At 38.4% G+C, this 20979-nt stretch overlaps 1 protein-coding gene across 2 annotated transcripts in view; it reads left to right on the top strand.

Annotated features, from left to right (window-relative positions):
- EFHC2 (EF-hand domain containing 2) overlaps window positions 1-20780 on the top strand; it is a 60724-nt gene extending 39944 nt beyond the window's left edge. Inside the window, exons 10-15 of one of the 2 annotated variants that reach the window (XM_071573561.1) lie at window positions 1589-1785; window positions 5757-5890; window positions 10399-10596; window positions 11156-11248; window positions 18018-18123; window positions 20480-20780. In XM_071573561.1, coding sequence (XP_071429662.1) covers window positions 1589-1785; window positions 5757-5890; window positions 10399-10596; window positions 11156-11248; window positions 18018-18123; window positions 20480-20572 — 821 coding nt within the window. In that variant the 3' untranslated portion in view covers window positions 20573-20780. Of the gene's footprint in view, window positions 1-1588; window positions 1786-5756; window positions 5891-10398; window positions 10597-11155; window positions 11249-18017; window positions 18124-20476 lie in introns of both variants that reach the window. The other variant, XM_071573549.1, reaches the window with a different exon arrangement.
- The last annotated feature ends 199 nt before the right edge of the window (window positions 20781-20979 follow it).

Raw genomic sequence — 20979 nt, 5'->3', positions numbered from 1 at the left:
AGAAGATCACAACCCTTTTTTACTCAATGTAAGACCCAGCCAACAGCTGTACAAACACCTGCAAACTCTGATCTGATCTTAATGGAAGAAGGACTTACATTGTGGTGTTTATTTTGTGCTTTGAGCCTGGCTCTTGTAGATTTCCATCAAAACTCCTTATCAGATTTCAGTGTAAAATCTCTAACTTAATGAGATATTTTCAGTCATTTTTTTTGTATCATTTGTAATGTACTAACCTGTAACATTTAAAAAGTAATTATGAGACAGAATTATTAAGATAAGTCTCCAATATAAGTGCACAATTGCAAGGAAATAGAGAGGTGAGAGTGAAGTTCCAATCTTATAGAGACATATTGAACATTAAAAACAATTGTCAGGATTATATAACCTAAAATTTCATATTTGTTTTAATAGCTGGGTGTAAAGGAATGTGTTAAGCCCAGAGTCTCATCAGTGATTTGAATTTTTTGATTCAAGCTAGATCTGACCACTGCAATAGTGTATTTTCTTTTGTCCTTTGCTTTTGTGGTGCTAATAAAGCAACTAAGACAGACATCTGCTGTGAACTCTGGTTTAATAAGTAGTTTGGGTTTCACATTTATTTTTAATTTTGACTGTAAAAGGCATTGTAATTACACTGTTCATCAGCCTTTTTTGGACTTGCATCACTACCTGATATTAAGGCATCATTAAACATTACTAAAGAGTGCTTTTGGCTTTTGGCTTGGAAGCTCAATTATCAACAGGAAACAAACCCCAGAGCTGTTGTAGGGCACATATCCTTGTGAAACCAAACATGTGACAAGGTTTTCTAGAAAGCTTGGTATGTGCAGTGCAACTTGTGGTGCACCAGAAGATAATACTGGAAAGCAAAATGTTCCTTTTAGTATCTTACCTACCCTTAAGGGCCATGTGCAGTTTCTGTTAGTATGAACAAAATCGTCATCACGTGAAAAGAAATCATGTGATGTACCCACCTCATAAAGGAAAGAGCAGATTACAATTAAATTGCAGTGGCAGAACAATGTGTGGAAGACAGTGTCATATCATTCCTATATTTTAAAAACATTCAAAAGCCCTTAAAAAGAAGTTAGAACCCATGATCTTCATAGGACAGTGCTCTCTAAAGTTGTGATTTTTTTTCTCCTTTTCTTGCTTTTAACAGTTTAGGGATAATTGCCTGCATCTCACATTTGCATCTTGTGTTTCTCAAGGGTCAGTTCCAAGGCTGTCAACAGGGTTATGGGAAAGATTTGGAGAGGCACATTTCTGTCCCAGTTTAAAGAAAACAAGAGCAGGGAAGGTGTTTGGCAGGCATTCAAATGAGACAGGTCACAGAATAGGCACACTGTAACTGTTGCTGTGGACACTGGCAGAGACAGTTCTTTTAGCAAGGAGAGGGAGGGGAAGAGAGTGTTACAAGACAAGAAACTGAAGCACAAAAACTGGTATTTAAATACTAATCATCTGTTTTGGGATGTCTTTTGGTTGGTGGTTTGGAGTTTTTCATGTATGTGTTTTGTTTGTTTGCTTGTTTGTTTTTCATAAGTAGAACCACAATTAATTATTTTTAATTCTATTCCCACAGGGATACCTGGTGGGAGGTTCTTGGAAAGAGGTCGCATTAAGAAGCCTGGGCAGGAACTCTTTAAGAGTGAGCCATCTGAATACTACAAGGCTCATGATCTGTTTGTTGGAGCCAGAGTTTGTTTCCATGGTCACAGCTTTCTTTTGGTGGATGCTGATGAGTACACGTTCAGCTACATGGAGAAGAATGCAAATGAGGTGAAGCAGGCTCTTGTTGTTTTTTATTATCTTTAAGGACTGTGGTTTAGTTGTATATTTTTCAGAATTATTTGTACCAAGTTTCCTCATCCGAAGTTCACAGCCCACTGCTCTCTGCCTAGCAACGGTTTTGGGAGGTGCCAGCTAAGGAGTGCATGCAAGTCTGGCCACTCTTTACTGTCCCTTCCCCTCTCCTTTCTCAGAATCCACTTGTAATGCATTAGGGATTATTAGAAGGTATATCCCTCCTATTCCTTCTTGAGACTGTCTATGGACCTCTTGTTCCTGAGTTGATGTAACCCCTGTTGAACCTACAGATATTGTCAGTTCCACAACTTTCTGTGGCAGCAAAGTTGAAAAGTTCACTGCCTGCTATGAAGAACAAATATTTGATAAAAGAAGTATCTTTTATCTGTTTTAAGCCAATCTCCTACTAGTTTCAGTGCCAGTCCTAGTGTTATGGGGTGTAGTAATGATCCCCATTCTCTTTATGCACCACTTTCATAATTTTGTAAATCTATGACAATCTTCCCCCTCAGCCTAATCCTGTCTAGTTAAGAATTTCACACTTTTTAGTCTGCTTGCAAGGTAACTGTGAGATTTGGAGACTGGAACAGTGCAGGGTACTCAAGATCTGAGCACACCCAATTTAATGTTATGGATGAGGCTATTTTATTTCTTGATTTGATTTTTTGGGGTTCATACATATTTTTCTGCCAAAACGTTTCCCTTGTAATATTAGAAATTCATATCACAGTCACAACTTCAGGCTTACTCTGTATACTGAATTAGGTGTTGCTTTCAGAGGGGAGAGCAACAATAACCTGAGAGCTGGGGTGCTTCTGCTGATATGTATTCTACCAGAACAGTGTGATTTCTTTGTAAATTAATGTTGGTTAGCACATTAGCACCACCTGCCTTCCCTGGAGTAACAAGGAAGATCTGCAAGGTGCTTGTGGATGTAAAATGCTAAGGCTGCTAAATGCTTTAAGCAGTAAAATAGAAAGCTCTATACATTATGTTTCCTTAGTACTGGACTTTCTCCTCCTGGTAAAAGTAAGGACACAATTTGTTTGCCTCAGTTCTTCATTAGGGGATCACATCCTCAATCACAACACTTTCAGCAGTTATTAGAGAAGAGCTGGAAGATACTTTAAAGAAAGAGAAACAATTTGAATATGACTATTTTTCAGTTGTTTCTAAAATTCAAAAACAAATAATTTTCCTTCTGAATAGACAGAGGTTTTCTTGCAGCAGGACACATCAGTATGTTTTCTGAAAACTGGTGAAAGACATCCATGTGGAATGTTTTTCTTCTGGAAATTGCTGTTTTGAGCACAGTTCTATGTGGTGATTCAGGTGAAATTTTGATTGGTAAAATGCAGGTGGATATTGAACATTTGTTTGACATTGTATGAGATATTTGGAGCATTTGAGCTTTCTGTTTCAAAATTGTACCTGTTTTACTGGTTTTAAGTTATAAGGAGAGAAAAATCACTGAGTCTTATAATTTGGATTACCACTTGTACCAAAATTAACTTTAAGGATCTAACTCAAAACTTTTCAGCACTTTTAGTTTGTTTTCAATTTGAGGGAAAAAATATTTATTTTGAAAGTGAAGCTTTACTGGAAAAATAGAACATGTGTTTTGTGCACAGTCCTACTGGTATTATCCAGATTTGGGAAGGACTGTTTCAAACAAGGCATCACTCCTTGGAAGGGAATTCACTGTCTCTGAAACAATCTCAATTGTTCTAATTTTGCTGTCTGTTGCAACATGAAAGTGGATTTTAATTCTATTGAATTCAGAATAATAACCTCTGACTTAGTCAAGCCAATCAAACAAAACTAGAGAGTGACAAGATGCTGATGTGTCAGCAATTACATGAGAAGAAGGAAAGGGGTAAAGTTATGGCCATGCTACTGGGATACTCAGTGTCTATGTAGGTGTTTGGAATATGTGGTTTAGAAAAAAAGATGTAAAAACAGCTGTTTTGATAATGTGAAGACAGGAATAGGCTGAATGGTTTAAATACTCTGCTCATTGAGTCCTTCTGCTCGGCCTGTTCTTGATCCCTGTTCCTTGCTTTGTCAGCAAAAAGCTGTGTCCTTATGGCCCAAGCAGTCACATCTTGGGGAGGGGACTGGAAAAGCTGCTGACCTAAAACTCTTGGATTGCTGGTCCAGCTGCTCCACCCGACTGCCTTTTCTGCCGGGGCTGCTCCTGGAGTTTTGGCATAGGCAGAAATTGTCTTCTCTAAATCTGAGAGGAACTTGCAACCACTGATTATTGATTAAACTTGGATCAATTTTAGTGGTCTGGCAGTGTCACAGGGACTTTAAATACTCTTTCCTAGATCTCTTTGGACTGAAACAAAGCTGTAGACACACTTAAGTGTAGTTGTGAGTGAAACACAGTTTCTGTGTCCTGTTCCTTTATAGCAGCCATACCAAATTTCAAATAATTACTAATAAAAACAACATTGGTTGCTGGAGTAAATGGGAGAAAACTGTTTTCAGATGACTCATTTTCCATTTTAAGTGAGGTAGACCATGACAGTTCTAAGGACATCTTGGATAATTGCACTTGAACTCAACACCAAATTAATGACTAATTACTTTTACATTTAAAATGAATATAGCAAATAAATCTTTGGTAGACCACTAACACAACAATCTGAATATAGGGTGGAAGACTTAGTGCTGCAGTTCTGTTTAATCTGAGTTGAAATTTATTTTAATGGCCTGTTTAGGAAGAAATAAACATTTAAACATTCTTCTAAACAATTGGAAAAATTGGTTCCTAACAAATGTCCAGTGTGCTAGTTCTGAGTATATAAGGCAACATAGTACCATATAAATGACACTAACTGTTGGAATATTTCATTAGAGCCAATGGTGAAAAGATGAACTTGGTGAGATGGATTACTTGAGAATTCAGTGAGGTGCACCAACATAAAATGAGGACCAAGTTATTAGAACTGTACTTTAAATGTTTCCACTTCTCCTTTCACAATGCAACATTTGAAGCAAAAGTGAATGTCCTTTTATGTAGCTGGGATAAACTTTCTGAGAGTGCATGATCTGATGATTTTTGTTGAATTGTTTATGTTCTTGGTAGGAAGCAATTTTTTTTTCAGCAGCAAGTTTTCCTCCAAACTTAACACAGTGCTGATTTATGCATTTGAAGTGAGAAAAGCAAGAAACTAATGACACTCAGCATTTCAGTATTGCCCTACATCCTGACAACATGCATGGTTGGTTGCAGAGTGCTTATCATAGAATGGCTTGGGTTGGAAGGAACCTTAAAGATCATCTCATTCCAACCCCTTTGCTGTGGTCAGGGACACTTTCCACTAGACCAGATTGTTCGGAGCTCAGCCTTCCATGGATGGGGCATTGGTAACCTCTCTGGGCAATCTGTGCCAGTGCCTTACCACCCTCACAGCACAGAACTTCCTCCTAATACCTAATCTAAACCTCTGTCAGTTTGAAGCCATTCCCTCTTGTCCTCTTAGCCCCTGCTCTTGCAAAAAATCTCTCTCCATCTTTCTTGTAGCCTCCCTTCAAGTACTTGTAGGCCACATAGATCACCCTGAAGTCTTCTCTCTTCCAGGCTGAACAATCCCAATTCTTTCAGCCTTTCCTCGTATGACAGTTGTTTTGTCCTTCTAATCATCTTGGTGGCCTCCTCTGGACTCACTCCAAAAGTTGGTGTTGCTGGGTCATGTCCAGCCTCTCATCCCCCAGCACTCCCACATGCTTCTCCCCAGGACTCTTCTCCATCTTCTCATCCCTCAGTCTGGGCTGATACCAGGGGTTACCCTGACCCAGGTGCAGCACTTTGCCCTTGGTCTTGTTAAACCTCAGGAGATTCCCATGGACCCACTTCCTGAGCTTGGCCAGGTCCCTCTGGATGTCATCCCATCCTTCAGGTCTTTGTAACCTCTGTGTTGCTTTCCTTTCTTAAGTTCCCTGTGGCTGATATTGGTGTCATCCTGATGAAACTGAAGGACAAGACGGAATCTCGTTCCAAAGAAATCAGAAAGACCTTTGCCACTACTGACCCTGAGCATACCAATGTGGTTGACTATGACACTTTCAGGTAAGAGTGGATTTGGGGTTTAATATTTAGTGAAGGCATATTCCCCCAAAATGTATAAAGCATGACAGTTTTTGATGCTTTCTGCACATGTTCACTGACAAATGGCATAGATTTGTTTTGCATTTGCTTGGAAATTGTGAAAAAGAGAGTGGAAAAAGAGAAATGTGGTAGTTTCAAGTAAGCTGTAAAGCACAACTGAAATCTGTCTACTTTTTATGGAGCTGGCACAGGGTGTTGTGAAGAAGGCACAAGTCATGGCAATATATACACTGAAATACAAAGAAAAGTCCATCCTAAGGGTCAAACATATTAACTAGCAGTTTTGAAATTAAAGTAGGAATGTTTGAGTTGCCTTCCAAAAATAGTGTCAGTTGGGTTTTGAGTCAGAAGGGTCTTGATGGAAGCAAGGTGTATTGAAATTCTAGAAGGCAGTGGTAAACATGTTTAAAAAAGACTGGAAAGCAGTGGTGAGAGCAATAATTCAATAATTAATGCTTGGATAGACAGAGGAAGCAGAAATCTGGATTCTGGCGATGATTCAGATATGGCAATGGGTACTTGAAAAAGGAAGTCATGCTCAAACACAAGCTGATTTCAGTTTATCCCACAGTCAGAATGCTTGAGCATATGAACTGTGTTGGGTAAAGTTAATTATGTGGAAGAGAGGAGAAAATTTTACTTAGAAGCATTTGGTTTTCACAAAAGTAATACACTGTGTATTTAGGAACAGCCATAATAACTAAAGCATATAAGTAGATGTATATTGCATGGAATGTCATCCCCATTGGAATTTTAAGCAAGGCAGGAATTGCTTCAGAAATATCTCAGAAAAGCAGAGGGTTCTTCCAGGAATTAAAAGTGAAAGTGGTGAGAAATTAACACAAACTGCTATTTAGAAATGAAAAATAAGTGGTTAATAAGTAAGATTAAAACAAAGAGAGGCCACAGTTATTGGCAGCTTTTGATCAAAATAATTCTGAACTCAGATATTTTACTCAACAGAAGCAAGATTTTGAATTTTTAACTGCATTAAGATGGAAAATGTTACTAGAGTAACAAGGGGAGAAAATTGAAAGTTAATGTTTATCTGGAGAAAGTTTTTAGAGCTTGGAAAAGGGTTTTAATTTATATACACTGTAGCTAGTTAAAATAATTATGGCTTTAAATTATGAAGTGATAATCTGCAAAAGTTTGTATGCAGACTAAGAGCAGGTCAAAGGTTTGGAACATTTGCACGACAAAGTGAGGGAAACACTTTTAGAAGGGGTGGTTGTGTGTTTAAATGGCAGGGAAAAATTTTTGTTTTGTCAAGAAGAGGCTCAGTTGGGTGTAAATTTAATCATGGATGTGTTCTGTGCAGCTGGGAACAGCCCAGCTCTTTAATTTAGGGTGGTGCTGTCCTGTGGCATGGAGAGAGATTTGTCTGATTATGTGTATTGAGGGACTTGGTTTCAGCAACAAAAAGTGCAGTAGCCCTCTCCATGAGCAAGAGAGCTGAGGAACCCACATAATAAATGTTCTTTTGGCCTCAGTACTCACCTGGGCCAGTCTGAACACCCACTAATGTCTTCACCCCTCCTGCAGGGGGAATGCAGGGGTCTGACAGAAAATACAGGTCTTATTTTAGAATGAAAGAAGCATTTTTAATGCCAAAGACAAGAGCAATTCTTTGCATCTCTGAAAAGTCAAAGATATTTTTTTGTGAATAAAGCTTTGGAATGGCCTGCCCCGAGAGGTAGTGGATTCCCCATCCCTGGAGGTTTTTAAACTGAGATTGGCCGTGGCACCGAGTGCCATGATCTGGTAAAGGGACTGGAGTTGGACTTGATGATCTCGGAGGTCTTTTACAACCCAATTGATTCTATGATTCTATGTATTTTTCTTTTTTTTTTTAATTGTGTACATCACTGTTTATTTTTAATCTGCTATGGCATTTGATTATTATAACTATAAATGATTATTTTTAGTACAGGCAATTATCACTGTGACAGCTTCAATGATAATCCTTGTGTCTTAAATACAGCTAAATCTTCACTGTGCTCTGAATTTGGCTGTTCAGATTTCTTCCTTTCTACTTATGTAATTTTATATGAGCTGCATTTAAAATTACATGTAGAAGTATGATGTAGTGAAGCAGAATTGTAATTACACAATTTACTTTAAGTGCATTCAGAATCCAAATCTACAGTATTCATCCAGAAAATAAATATGTGATGTACACTGAAGCCATCCCTTAAGCTATCATTAAAACTATTGAAAGCTTTGTTAAAAAAGGAACAAAAAGTAACAAAAACTCAGATGCCTGTGCATCACACAGCCCTATCCTGTCTGTTTTTTCTCATAAGCTACTGGCAAGACTGTTCACTGATACAGACAAAGAGCCATGTGGGTCTAACAAAGATGCCTATCTTCAATTCAGCTTGAGAAGCAGCTCCCTTAAGCAGTTAATTATTATTTCTTCTTTCTGTAATAAATTCAGATTGCAATCTGTCTTATTCTTGTGGAACAAAAAAAAAAGAAAGGAAAATAAAAGATAGCAAAGCTCTGGGAAAAATTGTTGCAGCTTGTTTCTTTTTGTCAGGAAGAGTTTAGATGTTTAGAATTTAATTCTGTTTGCGACTCTTGAGTCCCACTCATTTGTTCCTGGCAATCACTAAAATATTCCTTAGCTCCCAAATGAGACAATAGTTTTATCTGTGGGTTTTGAGGATCAGATTGTCACTGACTGAACTGAGAAAATAAAAGACTTTTAAAATCCTGACACTGGAAAAATATATGCCATGTATGGAAATCCACTATGTGGAAATATCCCAATGGCTGATGTTATCTCTGTGATTCCGGCTCTGCCAGCCCAAGCATTTGGAATGCCAGGTTTATCAGCAGCATTGTACTCCTCTTTGTGTTTGCAGTAGTGTTACTGCAGGTAGGCTCCAGCTTTGACTGGATCTCTGAATGCTGCTACAGTATAAATAATGATATTCAGTAAGTGGGATAATAATACTGACAAGATAATATTAGTAGATGGACCAAGTTTTGGTCACTAAGTTTACATAATCTCAAATAAGGTTTGCTACTGTCAGTGACTTGTCTCTTTCTTGTATTTATTTCTTGCCACTGCAAATAAAGGATTGTTCTGATCTGTGTAATATGAAAAAAGCAGCAGCTTGTTCAGAGTAGACACTCTACAGTGTTTAATATCTGTTCTTTTAATAGCTGTGTAAGCACAATCATATTATATAAAGGGATACCTTCCTTTTGAACAGGGCCACACAAACCTCTGAGAGGAAGCAAGTGAAAAATTATGTTCCTTATGAAAATACTGCAAATTTGGAAGGGTCCTAAGTTTCTGTGCTTTCAGTTCACATGTGGATGTTGAGACCCATCACCAGATTAATTCAACAGTTGAAGTATTCTCCAGCCATCAGTTTGAGTCTTGTGTCAGAACTATAAGTGCATCACTACTAATTTCTTGTGTTTGTTTTCAAGGATCAGTGTGTAATCACAGTGATTCAGTATCCTCAAGGGTACCGCAAGGTACAGCACTAATTGCATCAGCAATTACAGTGAACTTTATCCAGAAATATTATATGCAATTAATTTAATTTTGACAGAGACACATAGGCCTATGTTGATGCTTGTTGATAAAGCATCTTGTTGAACATGGATGCACCAGAGGCAGATGTTTGGAATCACAGAACCAATGCAGTTACACTAAGCCAGGTTTGACAGGAGGCCTTGTACAGCTGAGGGAACCGACAATCAGTGCCAGCATTGGACAATCAGATGGATCTCAGGAACATTTCCTTTCCTTGGGCTGGGCTGATTGGTCTGAGCAGCACATACAGTCTTGGGAGTGCATCCCAGGGTCATCCCTGCATGGGATGTGATTTCCACTTACAATGTCCAGGTTTAAACTGGTCTTACTGCTGCCTCCTGTCTTCCATTCTTTCCAGAAGGGTTTGTGATTACAAGTTAGGTACAATTTTCTTCCCTTTCTCTGTGACCAATTTCTGTTTCACTTCGCCCTGCTTTTCCCTGAAAGCTGCCCATCAGGCCCAGCTTTCACAATGCTTTGTGAACTCTGTGAAGCGTGGCTTGGCAGCTGATTCATATTCTGTTCTCTCCTGGCATCTTCTGCCTCACTTCTCCTCTGCCATTGTCATTTCTCTCTGTGTGTTCTATACAGCTGTTGTTGTGCTTGCTTTGTGTTTACAGACAATTAACCACGTGCTGCAGAATGCAAAATGCAATTAGGAACAAGACAGGGCAATACCTTGTTATGCCACTCTCTTTTGGATAAATGCAAAGGGAAAATTAACCTCTGCTATTATTCCACACCAGGGTGACATCTCTGGTAAAACTCTTCACTTGTGACTAGTGTGTATTTTTGTATGTATAGCCAAGTACTGATGAAAAGTGGACATCTTTCCTCTCCCAAATTTAGTTATTATTAACTGGTTTATTAACATTTACTTAAAACTAAAGTAGGCTGTTGTTTTTGTGACCAGAAATTGGATAGTCAGTGTCGCTGGTGGAGCATTTTCAGAACACGAAATTATGACTCTTGGGCGCCACTATGGTGTGAGAGATGACAGTCAAATAGACCTCACCTTCCTCCTTGCAGTGGCTCATGAAAAACTAAAGAAAAATAGCTTTGAGAATTTTGATCAGCTGTCTGCAGTGTTTGTATACAACGACCGTGAAAAGTAAGTTTCCTTTATTTGTCCTTAGCTGTTGTTTTGGAAGCTCTGCTTGTAAATTTACCTACTTTCTATTTGTTGCTGAGCAAATGTTAAATTGTGGGTAAAGAATATTTTTGTAATCTTAAGCCTCTCTCAGGACTTGAAAGTAGACAAGAAAAGGACTTATTTTTTAACTTTTTCATTTTGTGTGTGGACATTTTATTATAGGTGCTTACTGAACACTCTGTGACATCAGATACCTGTTCACAGGCAAAACACAAGACTTGAAATCAAAGAGGAAAAATAGTTACTTAAGGGAAAAAATAAAGGATTTGGATTCTTTATGTAACTCATTTGCCTTTTTTTGTTTCGTAAAGAATGACAGGAATTTATTCAGGACCTCAGTATGACGAGAAAGACCATGACATGACCTTCAAGTTTCTTGGCTTTGTAATAGTGAAATTTCATAAAACCTTGTCATCTTTACCTCTATCCTGATATTCCTATTCACAGAAACATCCATTTGAAGTAAACCTAGAAAATACCTAATGTATGCTTCTACCCCTCTCTTTCTCATGTGCAGATGTGGAGTGCTGCCCTATGACACATGCAGGACTATTTGCAAATCCTTCAGGTTGCCACTGTCTGATGAACTACTAGAAAATTTACTGACCAAGTAAGTTAAGGGCATATAATGTGAGCTGCATGCATGGGTGCAAATACCTAAAGGTCTACTGCAGACACAAACCTTAAGAATTTGTCATTTATTTAATATGAATCATTTCATGATGCAGCTTTTGTCCCCTATTTCCTATTTATAGAATATTTATAATCAGCTGAGGTGCACCCATCTTAGCAACTTCTCTTCATTTTGTCTGGCATGATGAATCATCTGAGGTTTGGCAGAATTCTATGGAATTAGTCTTTTCAGACTCAGTTGCTGATACTTATAATTTTCAATGAGATTCAGGTTTTTTTGCTTTTATTTTTCATGTCTGTAAGGTAAAAACAATAACCTTATGAAAGCACATTATGTGAGTTTTAAGAAACACACCAAGATGAATACAATGAAATGTCTTTGAATCAAGTAGACAGCATCACTTGTAAATAAAAGTGGTTTGCTACTCCTTTTAATCTCACCTGAAACCCATTTTAGTGTAATGTTTCAAAAGGAAAAGGAGTCCTGGCATGAGTTTGGTACTTTTATATAGTGCATTTAACTGTTTTGAGACAAATTTCTTGGCTAGCTGTGTTAGTGGGAATAGAATTGAAAAGAACTAGTATTCAGTGCACTTGTATTGAAGACTAGAGTTCAGAGTAAGCTGTGGTGCTTTCAGCACTCATGTCCTGTTGAGTTTGCTTAACATGGCCAGGTTTTCTAGTAGTAAGTTTGGGAAATCCTTAAATGTCTTGTCTGTGCCTTCATACTGTGTTAAATACAGGAGCAGTTATTTTCTTCTGTCATGTTTAGATGCTTTCAGGTAGGTATGATTCTTGATTTCAGGAGGAGCTGCAAACTAAATATCTGGGTTTATCAAATCATGAAAAGACCCTTGTCAGAAATGTGGAATTCATTTCAGTAGAGCTTCTTTGTACTGCAAGCAAGAATTCCTCTTGAAATCAAAATCAGCAAGGCTACTTTAAGAAGCCTAAAGGGATATTTTTCACAAAGCCTCCATTTCTATAACAAAATGTTCAGAATAGTGTCCTACAGTAGCCAGATACACAAGCTGGGCAATTTGTTTGCTTCTCATCACTTCTGACAGTGAGTTATAAGCATTAGTAATCAGAAGCATGTCTGAATTTTAACAGTAATCTAAATGGTTTTTCAGAACTCCCACTAAGCTGCCCAACACAATTGTTGGAGGAGAGTCCTTAAGGGCTGAAATTGAATAGATGCACAAGGGACTCAAAGTTTTTCTTTATGTACTAACTCAGTTTTGATGAGAAACAGGCAAGGTTGGCACATCATGGCCTCCAGGGGCATGTTCATTGTTTGTGAATTTAGACCAGGGAAAGCTTTTGTGCTCTGAACCTCTTCTCTCCTGAAGAGTCTGAGTGTAGGCAGCTAACAAGGAAAAGCCTAGTACATTATAATAAAAATTAGAGATAAGCTTAGAAAACAGGGAGGAGATGAAGGGCTGCATTTCATCCAGCTGTAGCCAGGTGACAACTGGAGGAGGTTTCATCTGCAATAAGTTCTTTCTGTAGGTGGTGGAGAAGGAGAGAGTTATCTCCTCTGCCTATATAAGAGCTGGATTTCTAAATTACCATCCATTTCCCTCAGCTTCTAGAGGAGCTGTGGCCAGCCTGTCTTACAGACTTGTGTATGAGAAAGGTAAATGGTGTGAAGCTGGGCCTTGGAAATCAGCATGAGAAGTGCTTCATATGACAGAGAGCCTTGTGTAATATTACAGCACGAGCTGCTTCAAGGGTGGCAGTTTCTGTGATGTCACAGCACAGCAGGTGATAAAGAACATTACTATAATCTTAATAATATGTGCATTTGGCCCTGCTTGGGAAGTTTAGTATTTTATCAGGGTCAGGGAAACATTTTTTGAGTCTGTTCAGTAGGAGTTAATTTCCAGTCATCTGGAAATCAAAGAGTTTTGTTGGCTCAATGAAGTTTAGACTTCTCTCTTGCTTTCCTCCTGCTTCATGTAGTTTTCTTCAATGCTGAAAAATCATGAAACAGGCAGGTTTATTGCTCCTAAGGAACAGTCTCACTCCTGGGGAGCATGCAATTCAGTGTGGGTGAAGTTTGTCAGCAGTGTTCTTTCCCTATTTCTTTCATTTAATGAGGAAACATGGAATTTTGTGTCCACTGATGTGTCTGAGGCAAGTGGTAGTGGTGGTCCTACTGTGTGTGTCTGTATTTATGAAGAAAGAAAGTGGTACAATTGAAGTTGTTGGACTGTTTCCCACAGGATCAGTGTGTACAACTAATGCAGTAGCTGGGCCCTGTTCAGCTATAAAGCAATGCTGGGCAATGGGATCAGATAATAGCTGATGACTGAAGCTGAGTGTTTATTCAGCTCTGCTATCTGAGATTAGGTGGCAAAGACTTTCTGCAGGACTTAATGATTCTTTTTCCATTTTGAAAGGTGATAGTCTTAAAGTATTTATTATTTACATTTTAAATTATACTGCAATGATCTGTCACATTAAAAGGAGGGGACTAGAAATTACTGTCTAATTTTGTGGTCACCTCCAAAGGATCTAAGACATTTTTTATTGTACCCAAAGACCACTCAGTTGCCACAGAGTGCAGGGAGAATTAGCTCAAAAGCTGGGGTTTCATAGGACCTTTTTGTATTTTCTATCTAGTGTTAATTTATGTTTTTAATTGTGGGATGGTGAAATAGTAAGATTTAGGTACCCAACAATGTGTCTATTTTTCCAGTTTACCTGAACTGGCACATTAAAAAGTATTTCCTGGTGTCATCAGCATTTCCTCACTTTGTTTTTTAATCACAAAACTATGTAGACTTCTAATCACAATGTATTAAGCAATGCAGATGGTACACAATTGTTTCTGCCAGAAAACTACAGTAGTCAGTACAAGCATTTTTTTAAATTTATGCAGGCATAATGAACAATTATAGTTTGTTTAATAAATAAATTTTGCCAAAGTGCTCAAGTAATGAATTTAGGGGATTTTTTCTACTGTTTTTATTGACTGCAATGTAAATGTATGTTAACAAGGACTTAAAAAGAGGCAGTTCTTCCCCAGAGGATGCGTAAACAGCTGGCAGATTGGAAGGAAAAAATGGAGGGAAGAATGGATGACAAGCTTACAAGCACTACATGTTGATTATCCTGCATTAATTTACTTGTTAATTGTATGGCTGTCTTTTTTAAAAAGTCTTATTTTTTTAAAAGCAGCTGTGTAATTTTTCACCTGTCTACACTGTCAGGGTGAGTGTTTCACTCTGAAGGCGCTTGTTTCTTGGAAAGGTGAATCCCTGGAGCCTCAGGTGGCAGTGCCTGGTAACAGTCCTGCATGGTCATCCCAGATCTCAAGTCACTGATAGGCCAGGCCAGGCCAGGCCACTCCTGCCTGCTCAGGTTTTCCCTGAATTGTGACTGGTTAACGATTTTTGGCCTAGTTGCCTACCTGTAATTTATTTTAGGGCTGACCTTTTTCTTTGAGGAAGCAAACCCCCTTTTCCTGCTACATCAAGTGCCCAGGTAGCAGAAGCAAGAATAGAAATGGTCACAAGATCTTTCTCCTGCACTCTGTCTTCTGCTTGTTCTCTTTGATGCCTGAGACTCCCTTTGCCATTTGTGATGAAAATACTCTCTAGCATTCATGTTTGGATCTCCTAAAACAAATTGTTTCTGTTATTCAGTATTCTGTGGAATTGATGGTTGGATTCCTAGTTAAGAAATGAATAAATGTATACACAAGATGGTAGCCATTAATTAATTCATACTGGTAGACTGCATGGACTTGTGCTTGCCGGTTTAAATTTTGTCATATGAGCAATTTATGACAATTTAAGTGTAGACCTGTGTTGCTCAGAGACTATCAAATGCTGAAGAACCCCAACATTTTCTCCAAGGGTAAAGCAGCATGATGCTTCTGCTCTATTGTTATCAGATTAACTTTTTAATACATTTTATGCAAAACAAAGGAATTAAAAAACCTCTGCAGCTACGTTAAATTTTCACATAAATGGTTGGGTGACAGAATTATTGGGAAGTTAAAAAATGCTAGGAAGTAACCTTTACTCCCCAAAGCATCCTCAGGAATGGTCATAATGTGATTCAACCAGATTTTTCACATATCTGGGGTATTTCACTACAAATTATTTTTAGAAGCAGAAATGTGTGATTATTTCTGTAATGTCAAAGAAAAATAAAAAGCCCTACAAACTATGAGAGGGATGGGGGAGTGACTTTCATAGTCTAAAATCACATGCATTGGTGAAGTCATAGGGCAAAACTAAAGAAGAGCTTGGTTTCCAGCTATCTTTGTTGCATCTTCTTGATAAAACAAATCTAATTTCCTTTCCTGAAGAGCAGTCAGTCTCAGTCTTATTAACTCCAACCACTGAAATGTATGACATCTCTCTCCTAATAATGCACAAACTGATAACATCTCCTCAGTCCATCTGGATGCTCCGTGCCAGATCGCTGCTGTGTGCCTTTAGCAGATTGATGCAATAAGTCACAGCAGTAAAGAGACCTAAAGAGTGGATTTTTTTTCCTTTCTAGACTATCTAGAGTAATATTTTAAGCTGCTTTCTGTAGCTATTTCAATATGGGATTGAGGAATCCCATTTCCTCCACCCACATCAAAATCTTTGGTATAGACTTAATTTCATGCCCATGTTGTCATCTCAGTTTGTGGTGCTGTGTCATCAAAGGGCTTTTCTCCTTGTTAGTGTTTGTTAAAAGCAGAAGCAATGGTTTCCTCAACTTCATTGCCTTGACATAAAAATTAAGTAGTTACACACCTTCATTTGTTCTTTGTTTAAAAATCCTGCTTGTACAGCTCTGGATCATGGCAGTAGAATTAATCTTTTGACTTTTCACAAGGAGCAAGAGGCAACTGCATAATAGCAAAATGAAAAATATTTTGTCTTGGTAGTTCTGAAATTCCATTGTGTGCCATTGTTTTTCTTTTGCCAAGACATACAAGCTTTTTGGTTGCCTTGTTGCTTCTGATGCAAAACTCTCTTCTTTTCCCTGTTTCCACCTTCAAAAAAAAACCCCCTGCAACTATCGAGAACAACCTGGAAGTGACAATGACAATCTTCTCGTATCCTGAATATATTCCCCCAAAGTAAAGCTTTATGGAAGTGTTAACTTGCCTGTGAACTATGATAAAGAAGCAAGCTGTCGTTGGGGGGTTCTCAAGGCACTGTTTCAGGCTCCATTTAATACCAGTAGCAGTAGCATTCTTTTCTGACTTTGCTTTCATCTTCAGCATAACTCACTGTACTTAACATTCCAGTTTATCACTAGCATCTCTGTTTATGGCTCTCAGTGTATTTTATTATTATCTCTCCTACTGACTATTAAATGAAAGGTGTGGGGGGAGGAGAAGGAGGGGATGAGTTGCAGTTTATTGCAGTTTATTTTTGTCACCATATCTCTTTCTCCTCCGGTATGGTTTTCCAAGTTTGTGCTATAAATTCTCTCTTAAAGTGCTGTCATGCTTAATTTTTATCAAAGCCCTCTGCAGTTATTTGAAGGGTTTTGAGGCCTATGTTTGGTACACTGCTATTTCTTTAAGAATAAGGTAAAATTATTTTCTAAAAGACTCGTTTCCTGGAGATGATCTTGCTCCTGTGCAATAGTATTTGTCTGAGGGCAGTTATTTAACCAAAATAACAGATACTGAGTCTTGCTTAGGTGCCTATGTCTCTCCACGGTCCCCAGTGAAGCACAGACACTTCCGGGGTGTGTTTTTGTGCCCAAACAGTGTCCTTTTTACAGGCAGGTGGTGTTAGGTGAGACAGCAGCTGCCAGTGCTGTATTTATAGAGGAGCAGATGAACTGTTCATTTCAAGAAAAAGTTAAGCTTCAGATCAAAGGTATCTTCCAACATTTGGCTGGTGCCACTGAGAGCACAACGGTTCCCAAGTGCCTGAATCACCTCAGGGTTTTGCTGAACTGAGGACTTTTATTTCTGAAGCTTCTTCATCCAAGTCAGTGGCAGAAGGATGATGTGGCTCACAAATCTGTTCCCATGGGGGTTTTAGTTCAGGGTAATGATTTTAGAAATTTGTGGGAGGGAAATAGCATTTTCCACATGTACCTGCAGACCTTAGTTGGCAGCATAAATATCTTCATGCATTTAGGAGACAGTCGTAGCTGACACAAACCCACATTTATTCCATGGAAATAAAGCATGGTGCCATAAAACACCTGCCAAGTGAGAAGGCTTGTGATTTTAAAGTCTGGCTATTATTTGGTAGGCTAGAGAGCTGTGTGTTTGTCAATTGTAAACTGCTTCCAAGGTATATGGAAACAGCATTTTTGAAGGATTGCTTATTTTCAGGAAATGATTGTAGAAGTAATAATAAAGCAGTTGAGCTGTGTTACAACACAGGTCTCTTGTATCATTCTATCTGTTTCTTTTCTACACAAAGGAATTGCACACTGATCATCCCAACTCTATGTTTGTCACAAGTTGTGAGATCCCAATGTTGAAAATGGTTGGGCGATATTTCAAAGCTAACATGAAATTGATTGAAATGAAAGAAGTTGAATTCTACTATGAGACAATAATAAGGTGTAAGAATGTGTAAAAGAATGTGTAATGTAGAAGTTCCTTATAGCCTTGTACTGTTTTTTCTCTCCTGCTGGTGTTTGAGAATAAAGGAGTAAAAAACTTATTATCCAAAAGGTAATGTACTAGTGTGCTGTAGATAACATTTAATTTGTTAAAAATTCCCTTTAACCTTGAGTCATCTTATGGATGTTCTGCTTAGATATGAAGATGACCACAAGCTGGTGAACTATAAGATGTTTGTGAATGAGCTGAACTGGAGAGAGAATCAAGTCCGTCCTGTCCCGACAGTAAAGGGTCGTCGCAAGGTAAAACCAATGTATCTGATCACAGGAATAGTACAGCACATTGATATCATTTCTCTAACTTTAACATGAGTATTTCATACAATGGACACTACAACATTTTTTCATATTTGTATATTTATGCCTGTCTTTTACAAGTAATTAATTCTTTTTCTGGGAGGTTTAGGATGAAGCAGAGAAATCAGGCAAGTTTGAGGAGATGCCTAATAGGTACCACATCTCTGGGACCTTTTTTTAGTAAAAGAAAAAAGAGACGATGGGAAACAGGTGTATTTGTCCATGGAGAATGGTCATGAGTGCTCTTTCCCCCACAAATATCATTGTCACATGTCAGGTGATCTGTTCTCCTGCTGACATGATCAGGAAATACTCCACTGCCACTACAGAAAATAACTGAATTTTGTGTAACTCCATAGACACTTGCACACAGCACACCACATCACTGGTAGGCATACCCTGAGAGAAGTAGTGATGGATCAGCCTTGTGCATCTCCCCCTGCCTGCTCCTTAGGGTGAATAAAAATGCAGCATCAACAAACTGCAGAGATTAATCTGATCTTCCCATCTTGTGCTGAGTGGAACATTTTAAAATAGATGGTCCATAAGGCAGTCATGCTGAGTTTTAATATCTTTGTAAGAGATAAATCCAGAGGCCTTCTGCTAACACATCATTTTGCTCTTCTGGCCTAGCAATGTGTTGTACAGAATGTGTTTGTATTGAGTCCATTTAGAAACAGCATTCCTCTAAATTCAAGTTCAGTAGTGACATAGTTTCAACCAGCATTCCTCAAACATTGTGCTGCTAACCTGACTTCTCTCTGTTACTTGACTTACCTGCTCTTTCTTCTGTAGCATCTCAAACTGTTGGTGATGCCTTCTGAGGGTTTGCTCTGCTTTCCATGGTGGTTTATTTTTCACTTTGTCATTGAGAAGAATTTTTTCACCTTGTACAGACAAAATCAAAGCCCTTTCACATGTTTTATACAGCAGGCCTGTGGTTCAGTGTGTGCATTAGGTTTGTTTGAGGGGGTATTCTTTGTTTTTGCGGAATTCTCTGCATAGGTTGTAACTCAATATTTAAGCAGTGACTGCTCTTAGTGAGTTGTGTCAGGGGAGAAACCCATGTGGGCCTCAGTATCACAGGCATAGAAAGAATCTCAGAGCCTGTGCCCAGAGGGTTTTTGCATTCAGGGTGGTGCTAAAGCTCTTTACCCAAAAGCAAGAGTGAAAGAAGATGAGGCACAGGTATTCTTGCTGTTGAATGTATGGGACCATTTTTATGCCCTCATAGGATTTCCCTAGCCATTGAACACCTCTGGTAGGTGAGGGAAGGAGGTGGCTCCTACAGGGTGAGGTTGGAATGCAAGTGGTGATGGAACCAGGAGGTGAAGGTGGAGAGGGGAAGGTGCTTGTGAAACAAGCAGGGAGTTGAAGTGGACGTTGCTGGTGAAATGCATGTTCTAATCAGCACACAAGGTGAGGGTTTGTTTGGGTACGAAGGAGATGTTTTCTTTGCCTGAGGAAGCCACTGGATGCACTTCAGGGGTGTGGCTGATGTCTAAGGTTGCAGTTGAGAATGGTACATGGAGTTATGAGAGGAAAGTTACAGCTGAAATCAAAAAAGGAGCGTCAATAGAAGTTATAATTGGTCATCATCATGCTGGGGTAATCGATTCCCATCAGCTCCAGAGCTTTGCTGTAACTGTCACACTGACATCCCACACAGCTTTTGATGAACTGCCACCAAATCAGTGCCAGTGCAGTTTACTGAGTTTTATTGACTTGATTATTTTGTTAGCTGCAATACCCGGGCTGTCTTTAACACAGTACAAGAATATTTTAATGAAGAGGTAAATGCAAAATGGAAAAACTCAGACAAAGGAGGGGATTTAAATCTTGTTCAGCTTTAGAATTCAATTGTCATTCTGTACATGACTTGCCATGAATTAATAGCAGTATTTTGGGGCTACAGTATCTGTATTTGACAGCTAGATTTCAGCAGCAAAGTTGTGCCTGTGTAGCTGGATTTTTTTCTTCTTTGTCTTGTTATTTTGTATAATTTTTAGTGTTGAGACTTTAGAATTTCCAGTATAAGCATCTTAATGAAGAAAATACAGCATTATTTAATTTGAAAACATCTGTAAATGGGCTAATGATATTTTAATAAAATATTCTGCAAGATTGAGGAAAATGTGCATGTAGAAATCTTATAAGAGGATGTGCTTTAAAGACCCAATTTTCCCACAGATTAGTCTGTGGAATTGAAGCAGCTCATTCAATCTTATATTGACCAGCTTTAAATTATTCTTGTTTTCATTATTATGTATTAAGATATTCTCTGCATTACTTATTTCAGAAGGAAAGTGACTGGAGCCAAATTCCAACATGCCCTCCTGTGAAAATGGTCAAATACTCACTTCTTCTGGATGATCTGTTTGGCAAGGAAGAGTAATCTCATCTGTGCAAGGCGCTGCTTTTAGATTAGTGCTTCAGCTCCAAAGATTTCACAGACAGATACCCAAAACAAGAGAAGATATAGGTTTTATTAAATTTAATTTCTTTTGCAACATTGCTGCATACTTGTGTGTTTTTGGAACTCCTTTTAAATCAACAGTACTTTGTTGTACTTATACAAGCATAATTAAAACTATATCCTCTAATCTTTGTGTCTGGTTATATGGAGAATTTGCAAGTATTGAGAAATCTTAGAGTCAAACAGTGCAAAATCTGACTGACCCTGCTTTGTTCTGCAAACAAATGTTGTTGGATGACCTCTTCAAATGTCAGGTCGGACTGCATTAGCACAATAATGCAATTGCATTCAAATTTCCTCCCTTGCTCTTCAGCTTATATCTGTGT

The sequence above is a fragment of the Pithys albifrons genome, chromosome 1 (genome assembly GCF_047495875.1).
Source record: "Pithys albifrons albifrons isolate INPA30051 chromosome 1, PitAlb_v1, whole genome shotgun sequence".
Classification (NCBI taxonomy): Eukaryota; Metazoa; Chordata; class Aves; order Passeriformes; family Thamnophilidae; genus Pithys; species Pithys albifrons.
Note: the sequence above shows the minus strand (reverse complement) of the source record. Positions and strands in the feature narration are given on the sequence as shown.